Genomic DNA, 24485 nt, shown 5'->3' on the forward strand with positions numbered 1-24485 from the left:
CCCCCTGCAGTGCAAGCGCAGAGTCTTAACTGCTGGACCGCCAGGGAATTCCCAGAACATTGTTTTCAATGATAATATCTGACAACTCATAAAGATAACCCCCCTCCATCCACATTATTTCAGTGGTCATAGAAAAAAAAATCAGACTGTCTGGGTTCAAATCCCAGCTCTATATTAGTTGTACAAGCTTGAATATATCATTTAATTTCCCTGTGCCTCAATTTCCTCATCTATGAGATGAGAATAACAGTCCTACCTTGTAGGACTGTTGTACAGATTAAATGAGTTAATATGCAGAAAGCATCAGAACAGTTCCTACCAATAATAACACTACATGTTAGTTGTTTGTTATTGCTTATAGTATCAGAAGGGCTATGAGTTGGCCTGACTTACCCCAACCATGCCTTTGCTGCAGAATTTAAAAGCGGTACTTAAAACTGGGAGTTAGTTAAACAGTTATTTTGAAATATTTAGGTAGATTTTTACAAGTCAATTAAATTGTGGTTTTTCTATTAGAACATATGAAGCCTTCTTTTAATAGATCAGGATTTTCCCTCTATTTATGATTCACTTACATTCTTAATTTGGAGAAAGCGGTTTAAAATTTTAGAGAGGAATTTTAAACATTTAACATTTAATTTAAACAATAACATTCTGAACTGTGCTATGAGAAAAAAATGAGAGTTGTCTTGCAACCTTTCACAATTTTTGGCCACTTATAAAACCCCCTCCTTCCTAGCTTCTTCTGAGTGAAAAGAGTCTTTCATACTTCTTAACATTATTATGCTGGAAGATCAATAATAAAAATTATGTATCACTGAAGATAAGTAAAAAGGGTCATACTATTCTTTTAATAAATTACTTATCTTAAAACTGATCCTGGTGTTATAAGAAGATCCCTAAATGCGAGTTCTGACTCTGCCCCTACACGTATTATATAATGTTGAGTAAGTCACTTAGAATTTTTGTGCTTCAGTCTCCTCATTTATAAAATAAGGGACATAGACCAGGTGATCTCTGTAAAATTATCTGATCTTATGACAATGAGTCTGTCAACTACACATTGGCACTTGCCGTTGGCACTTGCCAGCTGCCTCTACAAGGATTACATCATGAGCTGCTGCAGCTGCTGACTTTCAACAACTCCTGAAAGGAGTTCAGGGTGGAGGGCAGAAATGAGGCGCTCTGTGCTCTGGGAAAAACTGGCAGAACAGGTCTTCAGATAGTTAGATATTTTCAGGAGCCGATGTTATGAGCCCAGTTCTTGTATCTTCTCTTATCTAGAAAAGCACTACTAAAATCCTTCATGACGTCTGTTCCTCGTGACTAGCAGTAACCTTCACAAGACTAGCAGAAACCTTCTGCAAAAAATATGTGCTTGATTGCACGTACTCCCCTTTCACCAAAATCACATATATACTGACCTTCCCCCCTACCTGTTCGGAGCAGTTTCTCAGAGCTATTTGAGATGCTGTCTCCTGGGCTATAGTCATCATTTTGCCCAAATAAAACTTAACTCACAAATCTCATGTTGTGCATTTTTTTTTAAGTCAAAAACTCCCACTAACCTACTTTCAATAGCACGGCTAAGAAATACAGAACCATATTGATACTGTTGAACTTCATCTGAGCTCCCTGGTCTCTGAAAGCAGAATGGTTGAGAAATCACCCCAGCTAACTGCAGAAGACCACCCTGCTCACAAATATTCCAAGATAAGACCTGTCTCCAACCGTCCTCATTGATTCCCATGAGACTCACTGCTTACTCCCTTATTACCTGCCTCTATAAAACCTCAGGTCCATCGCCTTTTCTTGAAGACATGTCTCATTAATGAGCATTTTCCCTATTGCAATAGCCTGTTAAAATCATACCGTTAATTGTCCAGTGCATTATGTCTGCACAATATTACTAAATTCGAAGGTTAAACTTCCAAAATGGGGAGGAAGAGCAGGGAAGCCTACCCTAAAAACCAATACTCAAGGGCTTCCCTGGTGGCGCAGTGGTTGAGAGTCTGCCTGCCGACGCAGGGGACACGGGTTCGTGCCCCGGTCCGGGAAGATCCCACATGCCGCGGAGCAGCTGGGCCCGTGAGCCATGGCCGCTGAGCCTGTGCATCCGGAGCCTGTGCTCTGCAATGGGAGAGGCCACAGCAGTGAGAGGCCCGCGTACAGAAAAAAAAAAAAAAAAAAGGCGCACTTGAAGTGACTGTTATTTACTCAGTTGTATGAAAAAAATATTATTTTAAAGAGCTCAGAGTTTCTAAAAAGGATTACCTTTTAGACAGCATAAATTAAAATGTCATGTATTATAGCTTCACCAGTGAAGCAAGCCAACTCATAAAAGTTGAACTGTATTTTTCACATTTAATTCAATAATACACACTTTTAGTAGTCTGATTAAACAGTAGTTCATTACTAAGCAAGAGTTCTAGAACCGTGAGTTTCAACATGTGTCAACTTCATATTTACACAACTAACTTGCTAAAAGTCAAGTGTTTTTCTGATGAGCCGATTATGTATCTCTAGGGAGAGCCACCGCAAAGGAGAAAGCAATGGGAGAACTGGGAAAGAGAATGCCAGAATCAAAAGTATGCACAAATCGTTTTTCTCCTTTCTCCCTCTGCATCAAACACAGATAAACTCCTTGAGGCTGAAACTGTCAGGTTAAAAGCCAGAGTCCAAAAAGCAGCAGGCAACATTAAACAGCTTCAGAAAAATCTGTTAGATGCAAAGTCAGCTAAGAATGCCAAGTACATATATACTAGCATATTGACTCTATCAAGAAATGAAGAAAAATGGTAAATAGAATTTACTTAACTTCTTTCTCATCCTTTTTAAGAGTTTTAAAATGGAATAGAAAAAATCATTGATTTTTAAAACTCTTTAAAAGGATGAGAAAGAAGTTAAGTAAATATGAAAACGGGGAGTTTAGTTTTCATGGAAAGCAAAACACTATCAGACCGAAATTGTCAGATTAATGCGCTAAAATATAAGAAACAAGCAGAACAATAAGGAACGATGGCTCTTCCATAAAAAAAAAAAAGATATAGACCTAGATCTCAAGATGTAGAATTTGAGCTCTCCTGAATAAAAAATTCCCCATGAAGACTCTACTAAAGCAGAATTGGTGAAATATAAGTAATTCTATGTAAAATAATTCAAAGCTAGAAAATAATTCTCAGATATTTAAGTGTAATCAAGAGGCTGGCAGAGACCAGTACCAAACTCTTCATGTGACCCAAAGTCACATAATACTCAAAATGTCCCAGACGAAATCCAAAATTACTTGACATTTGAAAAGCCAGGAAAACCTCAATACCTTATGAGGAAAAAGAAAATGAACAGATATCAATCTTGAGATGACAAAGATGTTGGAATTATCAGACAAAAGCTTTAAGGTAACCATCATAACCATGCTCCAATAAATGAGAGTGAACCCCTTTGAAACAAATGGAAAGATAGAAAGTCTCAGCAGAGAAATAGCAAATATAAAAAGGAACCAAATGGAAATTTTAGGAGGAAAAAATACACTATAATAACTAAAAATTTTTAAATTCTCTGAATGGACTCAATGAGCAGACTAGAGATGACAAAGAAAAGAGTCATTGAATTTTGAAGATAGAGGAATAGAAATTATCCAATTTGAACAATCCAGAGAGAATAGAGATTGAAGAAGAAAATGAACACATTCTCAAGGGACTGTGTGACAATATGAAAAAGACCTAATATTCATGTCTTCAGAGTCCCAGAAGGAGAGGAAAAAGAGTGGTACAGAAAAAATATTTGAAGGAGTAATGGTTGAAAACTCTCCAAATTAGGCAAAAGACATGAACTTATAGATTCAAGAAACTGAGTGAATCCCAAATAAGATAAACTCAAAGAATTCCACAGCAGACATATCATAATCTAACTGCTATAAGTGATAAAGGAAATTAAGAGATATTTAGAACTGAATGGCAATATACATCAAATACATGTGACTCAGCTAAAACAGATTTTAGTTTATAGCTGTTGTTGACTCTGGGTCTTATTTAAATTCTATGTAGAATGTTGTGTTTTTTTTTTAATCAGGCAATCAATTGCTGTGTGCATTCTGTTCAGGATTTTTACTTCCATTCAGAGGGGGAGGTAGGGCAAAGTGTGCTCACTCCACCTCGACCAGAATTAAAAACTTAATTAATTTTATTACTTCAAAATTAAAATTCTACTCAGTAGAAGACACCACATAGAATAAGCTAATAGGTAGTTGACAATATGGGATGAGGTATTTTTAATCTCTAAAACCAATAAGCAGATTAGTATAATGTATATTAGTAGAATGTACAAAGCAATTCTGCTCTTGATTATATGTCCCAAGAAATTTTTCAAACAGGAAGAGAGTAAGGGGGAGAAAAATGAATATTGATTCTACCCCAACCCTCAATATTTTTTGTATTTTTATAAATCTGTAACTGATCAATGAATATTTGTTAATAATTATAAACTATGATCTAACTGTGTACAAGTGAATATATCTATTTAATAATTGCAGTGTCAATTTTGAGAAATATCAAGAAATAAGGACTTACTAAAAGAACAGCTAGGGCTTCCCTGGTGGCGCAGTGGTTGAGAATCCACCTGCTGATGCAGGGGACGCGGGTTCGTGCCCTGGTCCGGGAGGATCCCACATGCCGCGAAGCGGCTGGGCCCGTGAGCCATGGCCGCTGAGCCTGCGCGTCCAGAGCCTGTGCTCTGCAACCGGAGAGGCCACGGCAGTGAGAGGCCCGCGTACCGCAAAAAAAAAAAAAAAAAAAAAAAGAACAGCTATTGGAGGCCTTGAATCCTTCTCTTGAGTTTCTAAACATTCTGAATTCATATACTTACACATATAGTATATTTACATAAACACAGGACTTGGTCCTCTAATAGAAGTACAGCAACCTACTGCATAAGAAATCCTTAGGAAATTAATATAGATGGTGCCTCGTGCCAAATTATTGCACAATAGCATTTTTATTTTTTACATACCGTAGTATTTATTAGTGAGAAGAGAAAAGAGGAAATTCTTCTGTTTCAAGGCTTGATCAAGGATTCTGAGGATGCTAAATAGATTATTGCTCAGTGACTGACTTTGCAAAAACGAAAGAGCTAAGTTTAATAGGGACTCACTAAGTGCCACACACAGTTTAAGCACTTTACATGTACAGTTGACCCTTGAACAATGTGGGGTTTGGGGTACTGATCCTCTGCACAGTTGAAAATCAGCATATAACACTTTACAGTTCACCCCTCTGTATCCAAGTTTCCATATCCAAGGATTCTGTAGGACTGTAGTATGTATCTATTGAAGAAAATCTGCATATAAGTGGACCCTCAAAGTCCAAACCTGTGTTGTTCAAGGGTCAACTGTACATGACTTAGCCCTTTACATATCATCCCTGTGGGATATGTACCATTGTGAGCCCCATCCTACCCATGAGGAGTGAAGCCTGGGAAGGTTAAATAGTCCAAGGTAGAGTCCAGATTTGAAGTCAGCCAGTGTGGCTACAGAGCCTTTATATTTTTATCTACTATGCAGAGAAGAATAAAACAGCTCCCTTTTTCTACTTTCTGCCAAGAAGTGCTTCTTCTTAGAGAAAAATATAAGGTTCACCTTCTTGGTTGTTTTTTTCCCTTCTATTTTGCTAATGATATACAATTAAATGCAATACGTTCTTATTTCATAAGGATGCCAAGGTGGTCAGCTCTAATTCTGTTTATTAAACAGATCGGTTTCTCCAAAAGTTCATCCCACTACTTGCCATGCACTATGGTTAGAAAATCTGCTTTTAAGTTTTCATTAGCTAAATATCAGTAGAGGCTATAAATAGATGTAAACTCAGATTGAAATCCACCCTGGTGGGTATGAGCTTAGCAGATCTGGACTGAGGGCTAAGCATTTTCACTCTTTTCCTTTGGATTATTCAAGGTGAATGCAATTAAATTTACATAAATCTTACTCTATGCCAGCACTGTAAAAATGTTCTATTGATCTGTATGGTTTTTTTTATACGTGCAAGCAATAGGCAGTCTTTTTCCCCCCAGCTTTAGGGGATTCTTAAGTAGGTCACAATAAACTTTTCCTTAGAGAACATTTTGGTTAGATATCTGCTTGGGTTTTCTCCTGTAAAATGCATGACTACATGGAACTATCCACTAATGAAGAGCTATACTAAAGATAGAGAAACCAAAGTACTGAATCCCATTATCAGAGATCATCACCAGTCTGTTTTCTATCCCTCAGGTGTTAAAAGGCCTGTTGTTTACTATTACCTTGAAAAGTAATCATATTTATGTAAGTGTGATGTCCCAAGATAACTGCATCCTTCTTATGACCTGCAGCTTCTCATAATTAGGCCTAAAACTTTACACCTCAGAGGTGTCACAAAGCTCTGTACATGATAACATTCTTTAGCCCTCTAATTAGTGTTTATTGTAGCCTGCCTTTTGTTTACACTTTTGACTCAGATGTTTAATTATGAAGATGACAGTACTAGAAAACTATGGGATAGCAGACCTAACTCCACCACCCCCACTTTATTTGGAAATCACTCCTCCTCTCCACACATGGAGCACACAGAAGCTGCCATGTTTTTAAACCTCTTGGCTATGGTGGATATTTTTTAGCAGTCAATCGTTTATTCAAGTTAGGCATCAGAGACCTTCCCAGGATTTTTTAATTTGGTACAAGAAAGTGTGTGAGTTAGCCTTTGTGTGGTGGTAGGAGAAGTAAAAATTGAATTTAAGACAGTTGGTGACTTTGCTGTCCCACAGAAGACATGGTATTCAGTGAGAGAAAATGAAGCTGATCCACAAACATCAAAGGAGACAAAGTTCTATGGCACTCAAGTCCCAAGTTCCAGCTATGCCTAAGTCCAACTTCATTCTTAGCATTCCTACTTTCCTAAGTTGTGGTTTCTAACTTCTGCTGATTTTGCTCACCATTGTACATCTAAAATTGAAGAGCCCAGCAAATAGAATATGCCAGATTTAACAGGTAAAATAGATAGATCTACATTTGTATCTATATTTATGTCTGTATCTATACATATCTGCTGAATGAATGTTGAATAACATGAGTTGCCCTCTAATTCCAATATTGCCCTGTAATTCCAATAAATTACCCTTTTAACCTAAGTTGGACTTCTGCCACTTTTAACAGAGTTCTGACCTCCACAATAACCTAAAACAGCTACTGCATACATTACTTAGAAATCTCTTTTATTTTTCTAAACTGGAAGAAAACAATGAGGCTATCAGAGTGGTCTAGAAAAATTGGGGCATTATAGGCCAAAGGTGAAATGAATGTTGAATCTCAGAGCATGTGGATGGCTATCCACTGGCAGTGGCTCTCCCTCAGTACTTCCAGTTACAAGGGCCACGTTAGGAACTTCACTTAGTGCCCTGAGACAAGAAGGCAGAGACCCTCCTCCCAGAAGCTAGTAATTTATGGCGCTCAGGGTAACAATGGAAGTGTATCAACCCCTTAAAACATAGCTTGCTATTACATGGATTTAGAACAAATCATGATCCTCTAAGCCTATATGATATAAGCCAGGCTTCCTAAAACAATTTTTTTTTCTTTTGGTGACAAAAAAAGTTAATCAAATTTAGTTTAAAAGACCTTTGTATGTCATTGTTCAGTGAGAGAAGGTATGAGAGTAAGTACAGTGGGAAAAGGCCCCTCCCCAGTAACCCATTGCACAGCATGGTACACCACAGGTCTTGGGGGTGAATACCCTCCAAGTAGGTGTTCACTTTTTCTTTGCACATTTTGCAATGTTTTCCTGGGGGCTGTTTTCCCCATGTCATGACCTGACTTTCAGGGCCCCAATGCACCTTAATTTTCCCCACGCCTATAATCCCCTGACTCAGAGCTCTTAGAATCCTATGCTCCCTTCCTCCTTCTAATGTCTAGATACTTAAAGTGTGTAATAGAATCATACTTTGAGTTATGCAGCTTAGGAAACTCCTTTTTCAATTTATACATGTTCCATTTTTTCCTGCCTCTACTGTAGCTTCTACTGTTCCCTCCAACTGCAATATCTCTATCACCATGTGCACTATTCCTTCACCGACTGTCATCTGGCATCTTGACTTCTCCCCACAACCGAATAAAACCTTTCCCCTCATTAAATCTCTTTGATAATTTGCTCAAACTCAACTATGACACTTAGCATGCATACTTTGCAGTATATTTATTTACACAAACGTCATATGTCCTGATGAGAATCAGTCTCTCAAGGATAAGAACTATGCCTTACTCATCTTTGTACCTATTACAGGGCCCAACATACCACTACACAGAACCAGAGTTCAATAAATGATTTGAATTTGATTTTAATCATTTATTTATATTGAGACATCTGTATATTCAATTGAAATGAGAAAAATTATAGTTTATAACTAACTGGATTTGAATTTAGAAGAAAATCTCACAAAATACCTCTTCATTATTACGTACATGAGATAAACAGAACTCAGTTCAAAGACATGAGTAGAGAAAAAGCATTTTAAAAAGCCAGTTAAGGGCTTCCTTGGTGGCGCAGTGGTTAAGATCCTTCTGCCAATTCAGAGGACACGAGTTCGAGCCCTGGTCCAGGAAGATCCCACATGCTGTGGAGCAACTAGGCCCACGCGCCACAACTACTGAGCCCACGTGCCACAACTACTGAAGCCCCCATGCTCAGAGCCCGTGTTCCACAACAAGAGAAGGCACCACAATGAGAAGTTATGCACTGCAATGAAGAGTGGTCCCTGTTCACCGCAACTAGAGAAAGCCACGCACAACAAAGAACCAAAGCAGCCAAAAATAAATAAATAAAATAAAAAATTTTAAAGTCAATTGAAACGTAAAATAAGTTTTGGACAGCAAATTAAAAACACAAAACAACAATCTCACCTGAAAAGGGATTCATTCAGACTTTTAGGCTTTTTGCCTCTCCAAAAGGCAGGGCCATTATTCTCTTCTTTGACTTAAAAAAAAAAAAAAAAAAAAAAAGAAGTGGGCTTCCCTGGTGGCGCAGTGGTTGAGAGTCCGCCTGCTGATGCAGGGGACACGGTTCGTGCCCCGGTCCGGGAAGATCCCACATGCCGCGGAGCGGCTGGGCCCGTGAGCCATGGCCGCTGAGCCTGCACGTCCGGAGCCTGTGCTCCGCAACGGGAGAGGCCACAACAGTGAGAGGCCCGCATATCGCAAAAAAAAAAAAAAAAAAAAAAAGTTAGTTGGTCATTAATTACATGATTTGATTGAGTTTATAAAGAAGATAGAGTTACTGTACTGAATTGATGACTCTATAAATCCCCACAAAAACTTGCAAATTCAAAATTATAAACTGGGCAACATGATGGGCAAAAAGAAATTTGTTAAAACATATGCTCAGGCAGTAAGATCCAGCGAGGAGCCCAAGAGCGAGCGCGCAGCCCGAGAGCTCGAGCCGCCTCCGCCGCCAGCGCCTCGAGATCCGCACCAGCCTCCCGGAGAGCGAGCCCCGGCCGCCGCGACCTCCAGCCGCGCTAACCGCCGACCAACAGCCACCGAGGCGCCAGAGGGAGAACGGAGGAGGCGGCATGAGCGAGGCGGGCGAGGCCACCACCACCACTACCACCCTCCCACAGGCTCCGGCGGAGGCGGCCGCCGCGGCCCCCCAGGACCCCGCGCCCAAGAGCCCGGCGGGCGGCGGCGGCGCCCCCCAGGCCCCGGCCCCGGCGCCCGCCGCCCTGGTCGCGGGCAACCCCGGCGGGGACGCGGCCCCGGGCACCGCGGCCCCCGCCTCTTCGGCCGCCGCGGACAGTAAAGACGCGGAGAAGAAAGTTCTCGCCACCAAAGTCCTTGGCACTGTCAAATGGTTCAACGTCAAAAATGGATATGGATTTATAAATCGAAATGATACCAAAGAAGATGTATTCGTACATCAGACTGCCATCAAGAAGAATAACCCACGGAAATATCTGCGCAGTGTAGGAGATGGAGAAACTGTGGAGTTTGATGTGGTTGAAGGAGAGAAGGGTGCAGAAGCAGCCAACGTGACTGGCCCGGACGGCGTTCCTGTGAAAGGGAGCCGATATGCTGCAGATCGGCGCCGCTACAGACGCGGCTACTACGGCAGACGCCGTGGACCGCCCCGTAATGCGGGTGAGATTGGAGAGATGAAGGATGGAGTCCCAGAGGGAGCACAACTTCAGGGACCAGTTCATCGAAATCCGACTTACCGCGCAAGGTACCCTAGGGGCCCTCCTCGCCCACGACCTGCCCCAGCGGTTGGAGAGGCTGAAGATAAAGAGAATCAACAAGCGGCCAATGGTCCAAACCAGTCACCTGCTCGCCGTGGATACCGGCGCCCCTATAACTATCGGCGTCGCCCCCGTCCTCCTAATGCTCCTGCACAAGATGGCAAAGAGACCAAGGCAGGTGAAGCACCATCTGAGAACCCTGCTCCAGCCCCCGAGCAGAGCAGTGTCGAGTAACATCCGGCTCCCCAGGCACCTTCACCATCAGCAGGTGACCTAAAGAATTAATGACCATTCAAAAAATAAAGCAAAAAGCAGACCGCAACCTTACCAACACCAAAGAAACGTCCAAGACTAATAACCAAGACGTGTACATTAGAATGCTCACTACTATTCTTTACGAAGCAAACAGCTACACAAGGAAAGTGTCAGCCAGTTTTTCCAGCAGCTGAGATCCTGGGAATGCCTGTACGGAACAAGAGAGCAAACTCGCCGGTTTCAGCAGCCACTAGGTTTATATTTTTTTCCTGGTTTTTACTGTTTTGGTAATATGAATTGAAAGAAGAAATATTAATACCACATGGGGAAACCCCCCCCAACTAAAGAAATCTAAAATATGTAGTAAATGCTTTTTTTCCCTTTTTTGTTCATTTTGGATGCTGGTGCTAAAGTTCCAAGTGTCATGAGTTAAAAAGAAATTTTATGCCCTTCTTATTTATTTTGAGGATGAGGGGAGGATAACATTTTGCTTTCTTATGTGACTCGCTTTGAAAATGTGCAGTATGAAATTCCTCAAAAATAAAATTTTTACCCTTGAAAGGAAAAAACAAAAAAAACAAAAAAGAAAACTTATGCTCAAATTCAGGATTTTCTTTTTTTTTTTAATAAATGACTTTATTTTGATTTTTTAAAAATAAATTTATTTATTATTTATGTTTGGCTGCGTTGGGTCTTCGTTGCTGTGCGCGAACTTTCTCTAGTTGCAGCGAGCAGGGGCTACTCCTCATTGCGGTGCACAGGCTTCTCAATGCAGCTGAGAAGAGCAGAGCATGGGCTCTAGGTGCATGGGCTTCAGAAGTTGTGGCATGTGGGCTCAGTAGTTGTGGTTCGTGGGCTCTAGAACGCAGGCTCAGTAGTTGTGGCGCATGGGCTTAGTTGCTCTGTGGCATGTGGGATCTTCTCAGACCGGGGATCGAACCCATCCATGTCCCTTGCATTGGCAGGTGGATTCTTAACCAGTGCGCCACCAGGGAAGTCCAGGACTTCTTTATTAAGAAGCTGATATTACCAACGATCAGCCTGTACCTAGGTTCAAGTCATCTCTTAAACCTGATTTCATCCAGGTTCAACAACCAAACTTGAACTTTCTCTTTTTCTGTGTGAGGTCACTAAAATGTTGTAACAAAACAACTTTAGTGTCAAAGTCCCTGCCTCTCTTTCTGTTAGCTTTAAATTATTTGTAACAATGGGGTGGAGAAACTTAGGATCATCTGTTCTCCACTGAGAAATGAAGTATGGCTAGATTCCTGTTTCAACACTTGGTGCGATGTCTGGTCTCCTGGATGCCAATGACCGGAACATGGCAGGGCTCTAATGGCAATAATGACAAGAGAGCCTGAATACAGAAAATAGAGTGACCTGCCCCTGTGTTCTCATGTGCATGCAGCAGTCTTCACTCCTCTTCAGTAGCTTAGATAGGAAGTCCTTCAGCTGTTCAGCACAATGTGTGTCTGATGGCATGCTCAGTGGTGCTGGTCAGCTAAGGAACACTTTTAGAAGCAACACTCCAAACAGAATGCGCCTGATATCTCAACTGTAGGAGGTCTGATTATGTCTGTGAAATCCTATTCCTGTGAGGAAGACCAAGCTTCGGTATTGATAAAAGTTATCCACTAAACCTGACTCATCAGTGCCTTGTTGTTTTAGTTTTACCCCACGTCATTGGTTTCTGAAAATGTCTAGGTTTTAGGTTTAAAATAAAAGTTATATATATACACACACACATACATATACATACACATATATAAAACTTTGATTCAGTTTATGTTTCATTAAATTATTATGTCTCATTCTGATTTGGGGATTAGTCTACTTCATTTTATGCCGATGTTTCAAAATATGCCACGAAAGCCTTTAAGGTCTTTTCCATGATTCTAGAGCTGCAGTGATCAGGTTGGTAGCCATGAGCCACCTGTGGCTATTAACATTAAAAATTATATTAGGGCCTCCCTGGTGGCGCAGTGGTTGAGAGTCCGCCTGCCGATGCAGGGGATACGGGTTCGTGCCCCGGTCTGGGAGGATCCCATATGCCGCGGAGCGGCTGGGCCCGTGAGCCATGGCCGCTGGGCCTGCGCATCCGGAGCCTGTGCTCCGCAACGGGAGAGGCCACAACAGTGAGAGGCCCGCATACCGCAAAAAGAAAAAAAAAAAAAAAAATTAAATTAAAATTCAGTTAGTAGCACTAGTAATCTCAAGTGCTCAGTGGCCACATGGCTACTGTTTAGACATAATTAGACTAGATATAGAACAATCCCATCATTGCAGAAAGTTCTATTGAATAGTCCTGTTCTAGAATGTACCTGAAACTAAGGGCTAATAACCCAATTCATTCCAGAGCTTTTACTGCTGATACAGTTCACCACTGTCACTCTGGTCCCATCAACACTGTTCATTGAGAGTTTACTAACCATTCCCTTCATCTAAACATAAAAAGTACAATTCAGGGCTTCCCAGGTGGCGCAGTGGTTGAGAGTCCGCCTGCCAGTGCAGGGGACACGGGTTCGTGCCCCGGTCCAGGAAGATCCCACGTGCCGCGGAGCGGCTGGGCCCGTGAGCCATGGCCGCTGGGCCTGTGCGTCCGGAGCCTGTGCTCCGCAACGGGAGAGGCCACAACAGTGAGGGGCCCGCGTACTGCAAAAAAATAATAATAATAAATTTTTTTTAATTAAAAAAAAAGAAACAGTCACAATGACTGATAAAGAGTTTACCACTTCTTTCTTCCTCCCACAGTGAGATCTTTGAAATGCAACAAGTGAGTCAAAATAGAGGGAAAAATAGCTCAAGATAAAAAGAAGTATGCATAACATGGTCTCATATAACTCTCACTATCTCTCAAAATGCATGACACAGATAAACAACACAGGGATCATCCCATACAAACACAAAAGAAGCATTAAGAGAGCTGAACCTGAGCAGCAGGAGACCCGTGGGAATTTACTCTTGACTCTGCCACTAACTGGCTATGTAACTCTGGCCAGTGTGATGAGTTGTCAGTCTCCCAAGTCCCTCAATATTTGGAAGTAAGGAAATATATCCCTTTCTAAGAGGTAAATTGTATGATGGATGTGAGATTCCATTTATTCACTTATTCATTCTTCCAATTTTACAAGTAGTTATTGACTATCTGCTATGTGTCAGGGAATATAACGCACAGTGATACAGGGATGAAAAGACGAACAGGGTCCTGCTCTCATGGAGCTTACGTTTACTATGGGACATAGACAATAATAAATCACTAAACATGTTAATCTTATACTGCAAATAGTGGTGTTTTGAAACAAAGAGATGTGCTAAGTGTGTTGGGGGAATGGTACTTTAGATTGGGTGAACACAGAAGGCATCCCTGTGGAGGTGATGCTGAATTCAGAAACATGACTGACAAGAAGGAATCAACCCTCTGAAGATCTGAGGAAAAGTGTTCCAGGTAGGATGGCAGGTGCAAAGGCCCTGAGGCAGGAAGAAGAGCAGAAAGAGCTCTGGGAAGAGTGGTAAGAGGTAAGTCAGAGATGGAGGGGTCAAATCATGGAAGCTCCTATAGGCAATAAGGAGTTTGCAAGTTCATGCAGACTTTGAAACAGAAGTGATATAATTTAATTTATAATTATTATTTAAAAGGATCATCCCAACTGCTAAGTGGAGAGGAATCAATTTGGAGGCAATTTCAGTAGTCTAGATAAGGGACTGGACAAGTGGTGCTAGAAAAAGGAATAAGAAAAATGGGAAAGGTCATAGTTAGATATATTTTGGAAGACAAGTGACGGGATTCAGAACACACTACCCCAAAATATGGTGCCTTGGCATACTGAATACTTTGAGCTGAAGGAATTCAAGAAAGCACAGATGCAGCAAAGTCCTTCTTACCTTCCCCAGCCCTCCTCTCCTGAATCAGGTCTTAAGGCCCTCATGGGAGAGGTGCCCTCCCTATACCCAGAGGAAAGGAACATCCTTATCTCCAAGACAGTGATGTTAAGACAAATCCAAACAAGCAGGCCTTTCTAAAATTTCCCCAGTCTATTACCCTTAGCTTTTTTGAACTTTTTTGAACTATCACATTTTTCTATGACTCTCCATTCTTCATTAAACCTAGTACTAAACACACATAGGTTTAACTGTTTCTTCTTTGAGATTTCATTTCCTTATAAAGGCTCCCATGTCATATAAAATTTTCAGACCTAGCCAGGGTCCCTAAGAGGGCTGAGAAAAACGTTCTCCTCTTCTACACAAGTCGAGATGACATACTGATGTGTAGGATGAGGAGAGTGAAAGAAAGATAGAATTAAAGATAATGGAAGATGATGTTACTTCCTAAAATAGGAAAAGCTAAGAGAGGAACACGTTTGGGGGTGGAGATCAGGAATTCTGTTTTTGAACATATAAAACTTGACAAACCCAGTGCACAAATTTTCAAAAAGAATAAGTGAGATTTAAAAACACCTAATATATAGGGACTTCCTTGGTGGCCCACTGGGTAAGACTCCGTGCTGCCAACGCAGGGGGCCTGGGTTCAGTCCCTGGTGGGGCAACTAGATCCCGCATGTATGCCACAACTAAGAGTCCTCATGCCACAAATAAGATGTGGCGCAGCCTAAATAAATAAAACACCTAATACATAATCAATGCTCAAAAACCAGTTATTTTTTTTCCCAAATTTACTAAATCTCCTAAAGAGATAATATCAGTCTTACAGATTCACGAACCTTAGTTGACTTAATATATGTGAATAAAGGTTATTGATAATAATGAAACATGTATGTAGCTCTTCCCATGTGCCAAGTACTATTTTCAGTGTGTTTCATCTATTAATGAAGTTAATCCTCCCAACAGCTCTATAAGGAAGGTGCTGTTACCTCCATTTCACAGATGAAGAAATGGAGGCACAAAGTAGAGGTTGAATAACTTGACCAAATCCACACAGGTAGAAAGCAAAAGCTGAATAAAAATGTATTACTAAATGCCCCGATGTATATTGCAGATAATAAACTGAGAAACAAAGAGACAGATTGTGTTGAATATTTAACAAATATTTATTGGCCATCTCACCTGTATCAGGCAATGTTCTAGGAACCAGATAGAGCAATGAACAAAACAGACCAAAAGACCTGCTCTCATGGGCTCAGTCAAGGAAAAGTGATTTGGAGAAAGAACAACTTGGGCTTAGCCTGGAAACTGTGTAGGATCTGAACACGGAAAGGGGAAAGCAGGAATCCGTTAGCAAACTACAGTGGCCCCCTTCGGCACAGCCTGTGACCTGTTTCTGTCTGAGCCGAGAATATTTTTTACATTTTTAAAAGGAGAAAGAGAAGGAGGAAGGTTATAGATATGACGTTCTGAACATCCTTGAAGGAGGAGGAAGCAAACACTGCAAGCAAACAGGCCCGGCTATGAAGGTGCATTTGCTGCCTGTTCAAGAAGCCACATGGACCCCAGGATGGCTGGAGAGGAGATATTCACTGAGGAAAGTGGTGAAAGGACAAGGACAAAGAAAGGCAAAAAGTAGAAACAAGGGCTGCTGAAGTTGACAGGCTTTTTTTTCTTTGTAGGTGATGGGATGGCCTTGAAGGAGAGTGAATCCATAGGAAATCACTGTTCAGGAGAGTTGGTTCTCACACTTGAAAAATGTGTCTAATCTTAGAAGGGCTTAAAGAATAGTATTGTGATGCACACAAGGGCAGAACTCTAGAGCTTTCAAAAGCAACTTTGAAAGAAAACATCTGCCTTTCACAAAAGCTCTGCCCAGACAACCTTGGAAACCCTTTCTTTTAGGATATGAACCATATCAAACACCTACTGAGTGGTGATCATTTTGTAATGTATAGAAATATCAAACCCTATGTTGTACGCCGGAAACTAACATAGTGTTATGAGTCAATTATATATCAACTTTTAAAATAATTAAATTTTAAATATAAGTGATTAAAAAACTTACACAGAATTATTTAAATAAAACTGACATTAATTTGTTTTGAAAAAACAAAAACAAATCACCTACTGAGACCTCCAAGTGCACGTGGAGCTTGTCTTTGCTAGAACAGAAATCTCACTTCTATACTCTGGGTCTAACGTTTTGTTGCTGTTCTTTCAATTTTTTTTCCTTAGGGGAGAGAACAGAATTTTATCTGAATATTTGCAAATTTTATCCTAAGTGTAACTGGAATATGAGACATGAACTATGTGGAGAAATCTGGCCAAATGTGGAACAAGAAGGGTAGGGGCCCAGAGGCATAAAGGACTGGTTTGCTTAGGGGCTTTATTGACAGGACAGTAAAAACAAAGGCCAAGTGGGAACCTGAGCCAACTGAAAGTTAAATAACAAGAGACAAACTTGCACAGTAAAATGAGAAGACCTTTGAGAACGGAAAAGTATGTCTAAAGAGGTAGGCTTAGAAAGAGGACAGCACCCTAGTAGAAAAGGAGATTAAACAGTTTATCTTTCAAGAAAGGAGGAACCAGTTCTAAAAAACAAAGCTGCCTGGCACTGAGATAATATAATCCAATGCAATAGAGAGCAGGACAACTATATATGACATAACATAGAAATCAGCAAAATTCTCTATGTGGTACCAAGGACAGATATAGTGTTATTAATTGGTCATCAACTGACACTAGATAAAGCAATTTGGGGACACACATTTTTCACACACCCTATGGAGCTTAGTACAAGCCACTGAAATGTAATAATAACTGTAATAAAAACCCAGAAAAAGAGATTAAGGCATTTGTGCTTGGCGTGATTATACTTATTTCTCACTGAAACAATACATTTTTAAAACAATTACCCATTTTAAAACAACACAAGAGAAAACACTTCCGTATTGAATTCCTATTGCTCTTGTAACACATTACCATAAACTTGGTGGTATTAAACAATGCAAACTTATTTTCTTACAGTTCTGGGGTCAGAAGTCTGAAATGGGTCTCACTGGTCTAAAACCAAGGTATCAGCAAGACTGCATTCTTTCTGGAGGCTCTAGGGAAAAACCTGTTTCTGTGCCTTTTCCAGCTTTTAGAGGCTGCGCACATTCCTTGGTTCATGGCCCCCTTCCAACTTCAAAACCAGTAGTCTTTCTTATGCTGCATCACTCTGCTGCTGACTCTTCTTCTGCCTCCCTTTTCCACCCTTAAGGATTTTGTGATTACACTCGCCTTATGCAGATAATCCAAGATAATCTCCCTATTTTAAGGTCAGCTGATTAGCTAGCAACCTTAATTTTATCTGCAACTTTAATTCCCCTTTGCCACGTAACGTAAAATACGGACAGGTTCTGGAGATATGTTTTGGGAGCCATTATTCTGCCTACCACAACTTTAACCAAAGTTAAACTATATTGTGTAAAATGGACATTCAATCTATCAACAATGCTGAAATCTTAGATTTGTTCAGCACCTTTATAGACATTACACATTCTTCTATATGCCTGAAAGGTAAACTCTGTACATCGAGTACAGAGTTTACCTTGTAAACTAAATAAATTGGTATGCCTTTTTGTAATATTCTTGGCTTGGGAGGCCTAGGGAGCTTTACTGTACTTTGCAGATTCTGACAGCTTAAAAAGAAATATATATAGCAACTACTGAAATATGTATACTGTCTCTTTGGGGAGAGTAACAATATCCTAAAATCACTATTTTCTGTTACAAGAATACATGTTTACACTGCAGACACTAGAAAAAGTTGAGTGTTTAATGTTTTCTAAAACATTTGGTCAGAAATTTAATTTTTTAAAAATTTTAGTTCAAGAGAATGCAAACAGTAGCAGTGAGGAAAAGGCAGTTTTACTTCCAGCTTTGGCTCAAATAAAGCAAAGAAATTAGCATAGTGATATCAGCCCACGGTGGTATTTTAAGTAGAAAAAGAAAGCATTTACTTTTTTCATTTATTTATTTTTTTAAATTTATTTATTTTATCTTTTTTTTTTTTTTTTGGCTGCATTGGGTCTTCTTGCTGCGTGCAGGCTTTCTCTAGTTGCGGTGAGCGGGAGCTACTCTTGGTTGCGGTGCGCGGGCTTCTCATTGCAGTGGCTTGTTGCGGAGCACGGGCTCTAGGCGCACGAGTTTCAGTAGTTGTCGCGTGCGGGCTCAGTAGTTGTGGCTCGCAGGTTCTAGAGCACAGGCTCAGTAGTTGTGGTGCACGGGCTTAGCTGCTCCGCGGCATGTGGGATCTTCCCAGACCAGGGCTCAAACCCATGTCCCCTGCATTAGCAGGCGGATTCTTAACCACTGTGCCACCAGGGAAGCCCTACTTTTTTCATTTAACTTTATTATTTTCTTACAGACATGTTCCAAACAAGCTATGACTCTCTTGGCAAAACAGCTCTATCAAGAGTCTCGCCAACCTCTCCCTTGAGGGACACAGAGACTAGGGCAAAGGAAAGAAAAACAAGGCTAGACACCTGTCCCCAATGGAAAAAGGAAGAACACACCTGAAGAGCAGCTCAGACAAAGGGAGCCAAGGGGGAAAAACAGTAATTGGAGAGAGACTGCTTCAAGCTGTTGCTGGTTTATAAGGTAAATCTATTCCTGGACGAAAGGGATACAGTAGCAGCACACTAAAAACTGGGACAGATTGTATCTCCTTCAAGGCTCCGCTCTTATGACACTCCTTCCAGGAAGTTTTCCCAGCATGGCCTGAGCCCAGTTTGGATGAATGACCCGCCTGAGATTGCCAGGCGTCCCATGCGCATCTCATTAATTCATGCATGCATTCATTAATTCATTTATTCACTCAACTCATATTGAGCACCTAACACGCTCTAAGCCCTAAAAATAAAAAAATAAACAAGGCATAATAGCATTTATCGCATGGCATTTATTTGTCCTGGTGTTGGCTTTCTGTCTCTCCCACAGCAACTTCTGGGAAGGCGCCCTATTTCATTTTTGCATCCTCAGTGTCTAGACAGTGCTTGGCAAGGCTAGGTGCTTCATGAACTTAGGAATGACCTCAAAGCGTACTTCTGATAGGGGGCTATGTTCTCCAAATCTGTATTTGAGGGGACAGGGGATGACCGGTACACAAGATGAGAACGGTAAAAGCATCTTTATTCGGAGTGCATACAGCAATCCAGTTTTCCTATGTGGCTGCTAGTAGGGGAGTGTAAGTTAAAGAGAGTCCTGGAGTCCAGGGCGGGGTGAGGAAGGTCCTCCTTCCCGCGTGCAGGAGGGATTGGGGGCCCCAAGAAGGGGCGTTCTCGCGAACCCGCCCGCGCGCCTCACCAGGTCAATGGCCGCGATGTTCCGGAGCGCCACGACTCGCCGGATGGACTGGAGCGGGTTCTCGGTCAGGTAGATGAGCCGGTCACTGAGCAGCACGTACTTTAAGGTGTGTTTCTCCGTGTCGGACACCACGATGCACAGCTCGTAGGCGCGGATGGCGTCGTAGACCTCGGGCCGGCAGATGCCTCCGCAGGAACGCGTCCAGGCGGCTGTTCTTGCGCGCGGGGAAACACGCCCGCGCGGGGCTGGCCATGCGGGGCGCCCGCGGCAGGGCCGAGGGCTGAGGGTGGCGGACGCCTCCGCGCAGCCCCGCGTCCGCGCCGCCCGCGGTAGAACCCAAGCGCACCACAAAGCCGCCGCCACCCCCGGGCGCTGGGGGCCGGGCCCCGGGACGGAGCCCAACTCCTGGGTCCGGCTCCTTGGAGCATCACCCTCCCTCCCGGCCCCGGCCCCGGCCCCGCCCCCGCTCCCGCTCCCCCCCAATCCTGGTCTCAACCCCAGACAACAGGTTCCTTGCTGGCAAGCATCCTGGGCCCTCCTCTTACCCCAGCCCCCTACCCTCGCCTACTCCAGCTGTTGCAGACCAAGCCATTTCTTACAAACTGTGTGGAAGCCTCGGTTTTTAGTCAGGTTTTCTATTAGAAACTTGAATGACATGGAATTTACCGATTTATTTTTAAATAGAACAATCCTAGAGCCCTATTAAGATCAATTACACAGGTTTAGCATTTGATTATAACACTGCCTGGCATAGCTTTCTAATTTTTATGAGTAGAAACGTAGCTTTTCTTAATCCAACTACATAAAATCTCTCTGACAGAAGAAAATCTTATAAATTGTTTTGAGCACACCCAAGCCTACCTAATGGATATGCTTCTGTTCCCAGTGCCCAGGACAACGCCCTGTAGGCAGTCGGAGCTCAATCTGTGTAGGATGAATGAATGAGTGAAGCCTGCATCTTGAAAAAATTGAAGCTTAGAGGTTGAGAAATGCTGATCATGCAGCCTTGATACTGCAGGGAAGTAAAAGTACTGCTTAGTTTTTACAGACCATGAATAACTTACTATAAATTAGGTTAGAGAGATGAGAAGGACACAGCAACAGAAACTTGCTTCCAATAACTCTAGGTGAGAACTTTCATTTTAATTTCAAATCCTAGAAAAGTCATTCTCTCTCCCTGCCCACTCATCCAGAGACCTGGTAATGCAAACCATATATTTATATTTTGTTTGATTTGCTCCAGCTACCTGCAACCCAGAATCGAATTATATATTCTTTACTGCATTTTATATTCTCCTTTTCCTCATATTTTACTATGGCATACTGTATGTTGTAAGCAATTTCAAATCCTTTGTGGAGAGTATAAATAAATTAAAATGCATAAACATATTGTAAACTAAATCGCTGCAAAAGGGAACTGAGGAGAAATGTTTGGATGTGACTAAAGAAGTCTGAGGAACTCAATAGCAGCCAAGAAATAGAAACGATATTTCTTTTTTTGGCGAGAATGTATTTGGTGAATAAGGAGAGAAGAGCCACCTGCTGACAAAATTTTAAATGACCTAGCATTTAAAGTTTTCTTAGAAACTGATCATACATCTGACTCTTCATAACTTCATACCTGGAGCCCCAGATGCATGGCTATTTCCTCTGAAATAAAGACTATTCGCTATGTAACCCATTCTAGAATTTGTTGCCTCAAACCAACAGAAGGCAAAGGCCCTTCAGCTTTGCCAAATAGCCACACCTCACAAGAGAGGTTGAGAAGTAAATGGCTACTGCAGAGGTGGAATGTGAGGAAAGTGGGGAAAGGCATCAGGCCAGACTGCTATTTCGTGTCTCTCGGGCTCCCTGTTCCATACCCACTTCCTGGGACTAAGAAACAGAATTACTGGATCAGGACCGGAAAAGATAGCATATCTGCTCTGTCAGGAATCCCATCATAAATGAGCTTTTGGTGATAAGGGTACTAGGCTTAACAAATGTTGCACATGAAGAAGGGAATTTAACAAAGGGTCTGGTGGTTAAGGTGACCTCAGTTAAATGTTTAACTTTGTGGCACACAGAGAAGGCAGTATCTCGGTTTCCAGGCACTTGTTCTATACTGTTGCCAGTGTAACAGCAAAGTTCAGATCACAGGAAAGGGGTTTAATATAGGAGAAAGATCCCTGGATTTGGAGTCAGGAGAACTGGATTAGAGCACTAATCCTTTTGCTCAGTATCTGAGATTTTTGGAAAGTCACTTCACCTTTTTGGGCCTCATTTGACCATTTGTAAAATGAAACTAGTACTGATTTATGCCCTGCTAACCAAAGAGCTGATGTGAGGAGTAAAGGCAATGACTTATGAGTTCTAAAAGCACTATAGACATGTAAAGTATCCATATTCCCTTATCTTTTGGTAAGCTTTATGAGGATAGTTAACATAAATACACCCTACATAAGCATTTACTCCTTATCTTCTAAGTCCATCCAAACTCAGGAAGCATTTGGTACAGATCCTGTGCAATCAAGCACTTAAGAGATGTTTCTTGATAAAACTATCAAAAGGAATGGAACATTACTTACCTGGAACTAATCCCCAAAGGCACCCTCCTTAACCAGAAGAACAGAATAGCCTTAGGTCCAAGGATGAAAGGACAGTAGTGTTGAGCATAGGTATGCAGAGCCAGATGACCTGGTTCAAGTTCCAGGTCTCACTCAGTAGTTTAAAAAATTACCTTGTACAACTTTATTTATTTATTTGGCCACACTGCACGGCATGCAGGATCCTAGTTCCCAAACCAGGGATCAAACCTGGGCCCTTGGCAGGGAGAGTATGGAGTCTTAACCACTGGACTGCCAGGGAGTTCCTGGATAACTTACCTTAATTGCTCAGTGCCCCAGTTTCCTGATCTGTGAAATGGGGTAATAGTACCAACCCCATAGAGTTATTATGAGGATTAGCAATGTTTCTAAGTACTTAGAACAGGTACCTAGAACAGAGCAAACAATGTGTAAGTGTTTTAAAAATAAATTGAACAAGTATGTGATTTCCTAGTACATATATGGTCATTTAGTTCCCCATATACAAAGTAGTAATATTAAACTCTTCCTTGTTGGGTGCTAGCCTAACTTTTTAAACTTTAGATTAAGGCTCAAGACAAAATCTAATCTACATGCACAAATATACAAACAAAAGAATGGCATTTTTACCTTTTTTTTCTTTTAGTTGCATTTTTGGTGGAGAAATGAGCACTGGGCCATAGTTCATAAGAATCCTGTAAGGATTTCAAACTAGAAGTACCCTTCAGTGGGTCTAGGGATCCCAAGTGTTCCCATCTCCCAGCGTGAAACTAAAGACAGTATGTATAGAGAGATACCTGAAGCCTGTAGTAGGTAAATAGAACCTGCACTTTTTTTTTTTTTTTGCGGTACGCGGGCCTCTCACTGCTGTGGCCTCTCCCATTGCGGAGAACAGTCTCCAGATGCGCACTCTAAGCGGCCATGGCTCACGGGCCCAGCCGCTCCGCGGCATGTGGGATCTTCCTGGACTGGGGCACGAACCTGTGTCCCCTGCATCGGCAGGCGGACTGTCAACCACTGCGCCACCAGGGAAGCCCGAACCTGCACTTTTAAAGGTGTCTGAATTAGGAATCCCTTGGTATTTCTACTTAGTATTAATGGATACTGACCATTTAAATATCTACAACATTAGCAGTCAACTGACATATAGAGAAGAGGTATCATTATGATAAAGTCTAAGGAAACATGCAAATGCTTTGGATTAAAACAAACAACTTTTTCTTTTACTAAATAATGCCCCAGTGCTCTGTTCTGCCTCAGGCTTCCTGCTTCACACCCACTTACTCTAAAAGAAACCAATGATTGGACTAGAACCCAATAAAGAGAGCTCACCTGACCTATTTTCCAACTTCTCTCTTGGCCAGGAAGCCCATCATGAATGAGCTTTTGGTGACAATGACACTAGCCTTAATAAGCTTTGAGACAAGAGAATCTGACACAGAACTCAGTGGTTATCAGCTCATATTATATTATTTGGGTTCAATTCATTTCACAGATATTTACAGAGAAATTATTACCCATAAACAGAATCAGGATAAAACTTATTTTCAGTCTTCAAGAATTGACTAATAGGTAAGACAACCACACAAATTTAATACAAAACAAAAACATATTAAAATATATTAATGACATGAGAGGTATGAAAAAAAAAGCACAACATCAAAGAAATGATCAAACAAGCCTGGTTGTGGAAATGTGGAAACACTTCATGAGGGAGGTAGCATTCAATAAATTTTCAAAGAGTGAATGAAACTGTTTCTTTTTTTCCTTTTATTATAGTCAGTTTTTAAAAGTTTTTTTTTAAATGAATGGACTACATGTTCACTGGGGAGCATTTTTTTTTTAATCCAAAAAGGTACAAGGAAGATAACAAAAAAATCACCTGCAGTCTCACAACCTAAAGATAACTTTCAAGTAATGGATAAGTTTCCTTCAGTAAGTCCATAAGAGAAGCTTTGAAAGCCTAGTGTAAGGTAGAGGAAATAAGGAAAGGAACAGAAAAGATATATGTGACAGCACTATGCTGAAATTGAACTGGATCACTGAACATGAAAGCAACAAACTGACCCTAAGAGCACAGAGTTACATTGAGGAGTTGAATGCATTGGCAGAAATAGCCATATCAGGAGGGAGATGTATTTTGTGGGTAAGATCACGACTTTGGTTCTGGACATGTTAAGAGTT

General features: G+C 41.4%; 2 protein-coding genes across 2 annotated transcripts in view; one reads left to right on the forward strand and one right to left on the reverse strand.

Annotated features, from left to right (window-relative positions):
- LOC309811962 (uncharacterized protein C12orf56) overlaps window positions 1–19990 on the reverse strand; it is a gene marked incomplete at both ends in the record, with an annotated part of 60743 nt that extends 40753 nt beyond the window's left edge. The window contains 6 exon segments of the mRNA XM_082635324.1: window positions 394–409; window positions 8921–8993; window positions 9540–10288; window positions 10422–10524; window positions 19725–19911; window positions 19913–19990. Coding sequence (XP_082491450.1) covers window positions 394–409; window positions 8921–8993; window positions 9540–10288; window positions 10422–10524; window positions 19725–19911; window positions 19913–19990 — 1206 coding nt within the window.
- Window positions 9425–11074, forward strand: LOC309811708 (Y-box-binding protein 3-like). The gene has a single exon (XM_082634744.1). The coding sequence runs from the start codon at window positions 9589–9591 to the stop codon at window positions 10483–10485; it is 897 nt and encodes a 298-aa protein (XP_082490870.1). The 5' UTR covers window positions 9425–9588; the 3' UTR covers window positions 10486–11074.
- Window positions 19991–24485: the final 4495 nt, after the last annotated feature.

Source organism: Mesoplodon mirus, assembly GCF_964341445.2.
Source record: "Mesoplodon mirus genome assembly, chromosome: 11".
NCBI classification, from domain to species: Eukaryota; Metazoa; Chordata; class Mammalia; order Artiodactyla; family Ziphiidae; genus Mesoplodon; species Mesoplodon mirus.

Bases quoted from the DNA above. Each gene is read 5' to 3' on its own strand.
- LOC309811708 (XM_082634744.1), top strand. From the start codon at position 9,589: ATGAGCGAGGCGGGCGAGGCCACCACCACCACTACCACCCTCCCACAG.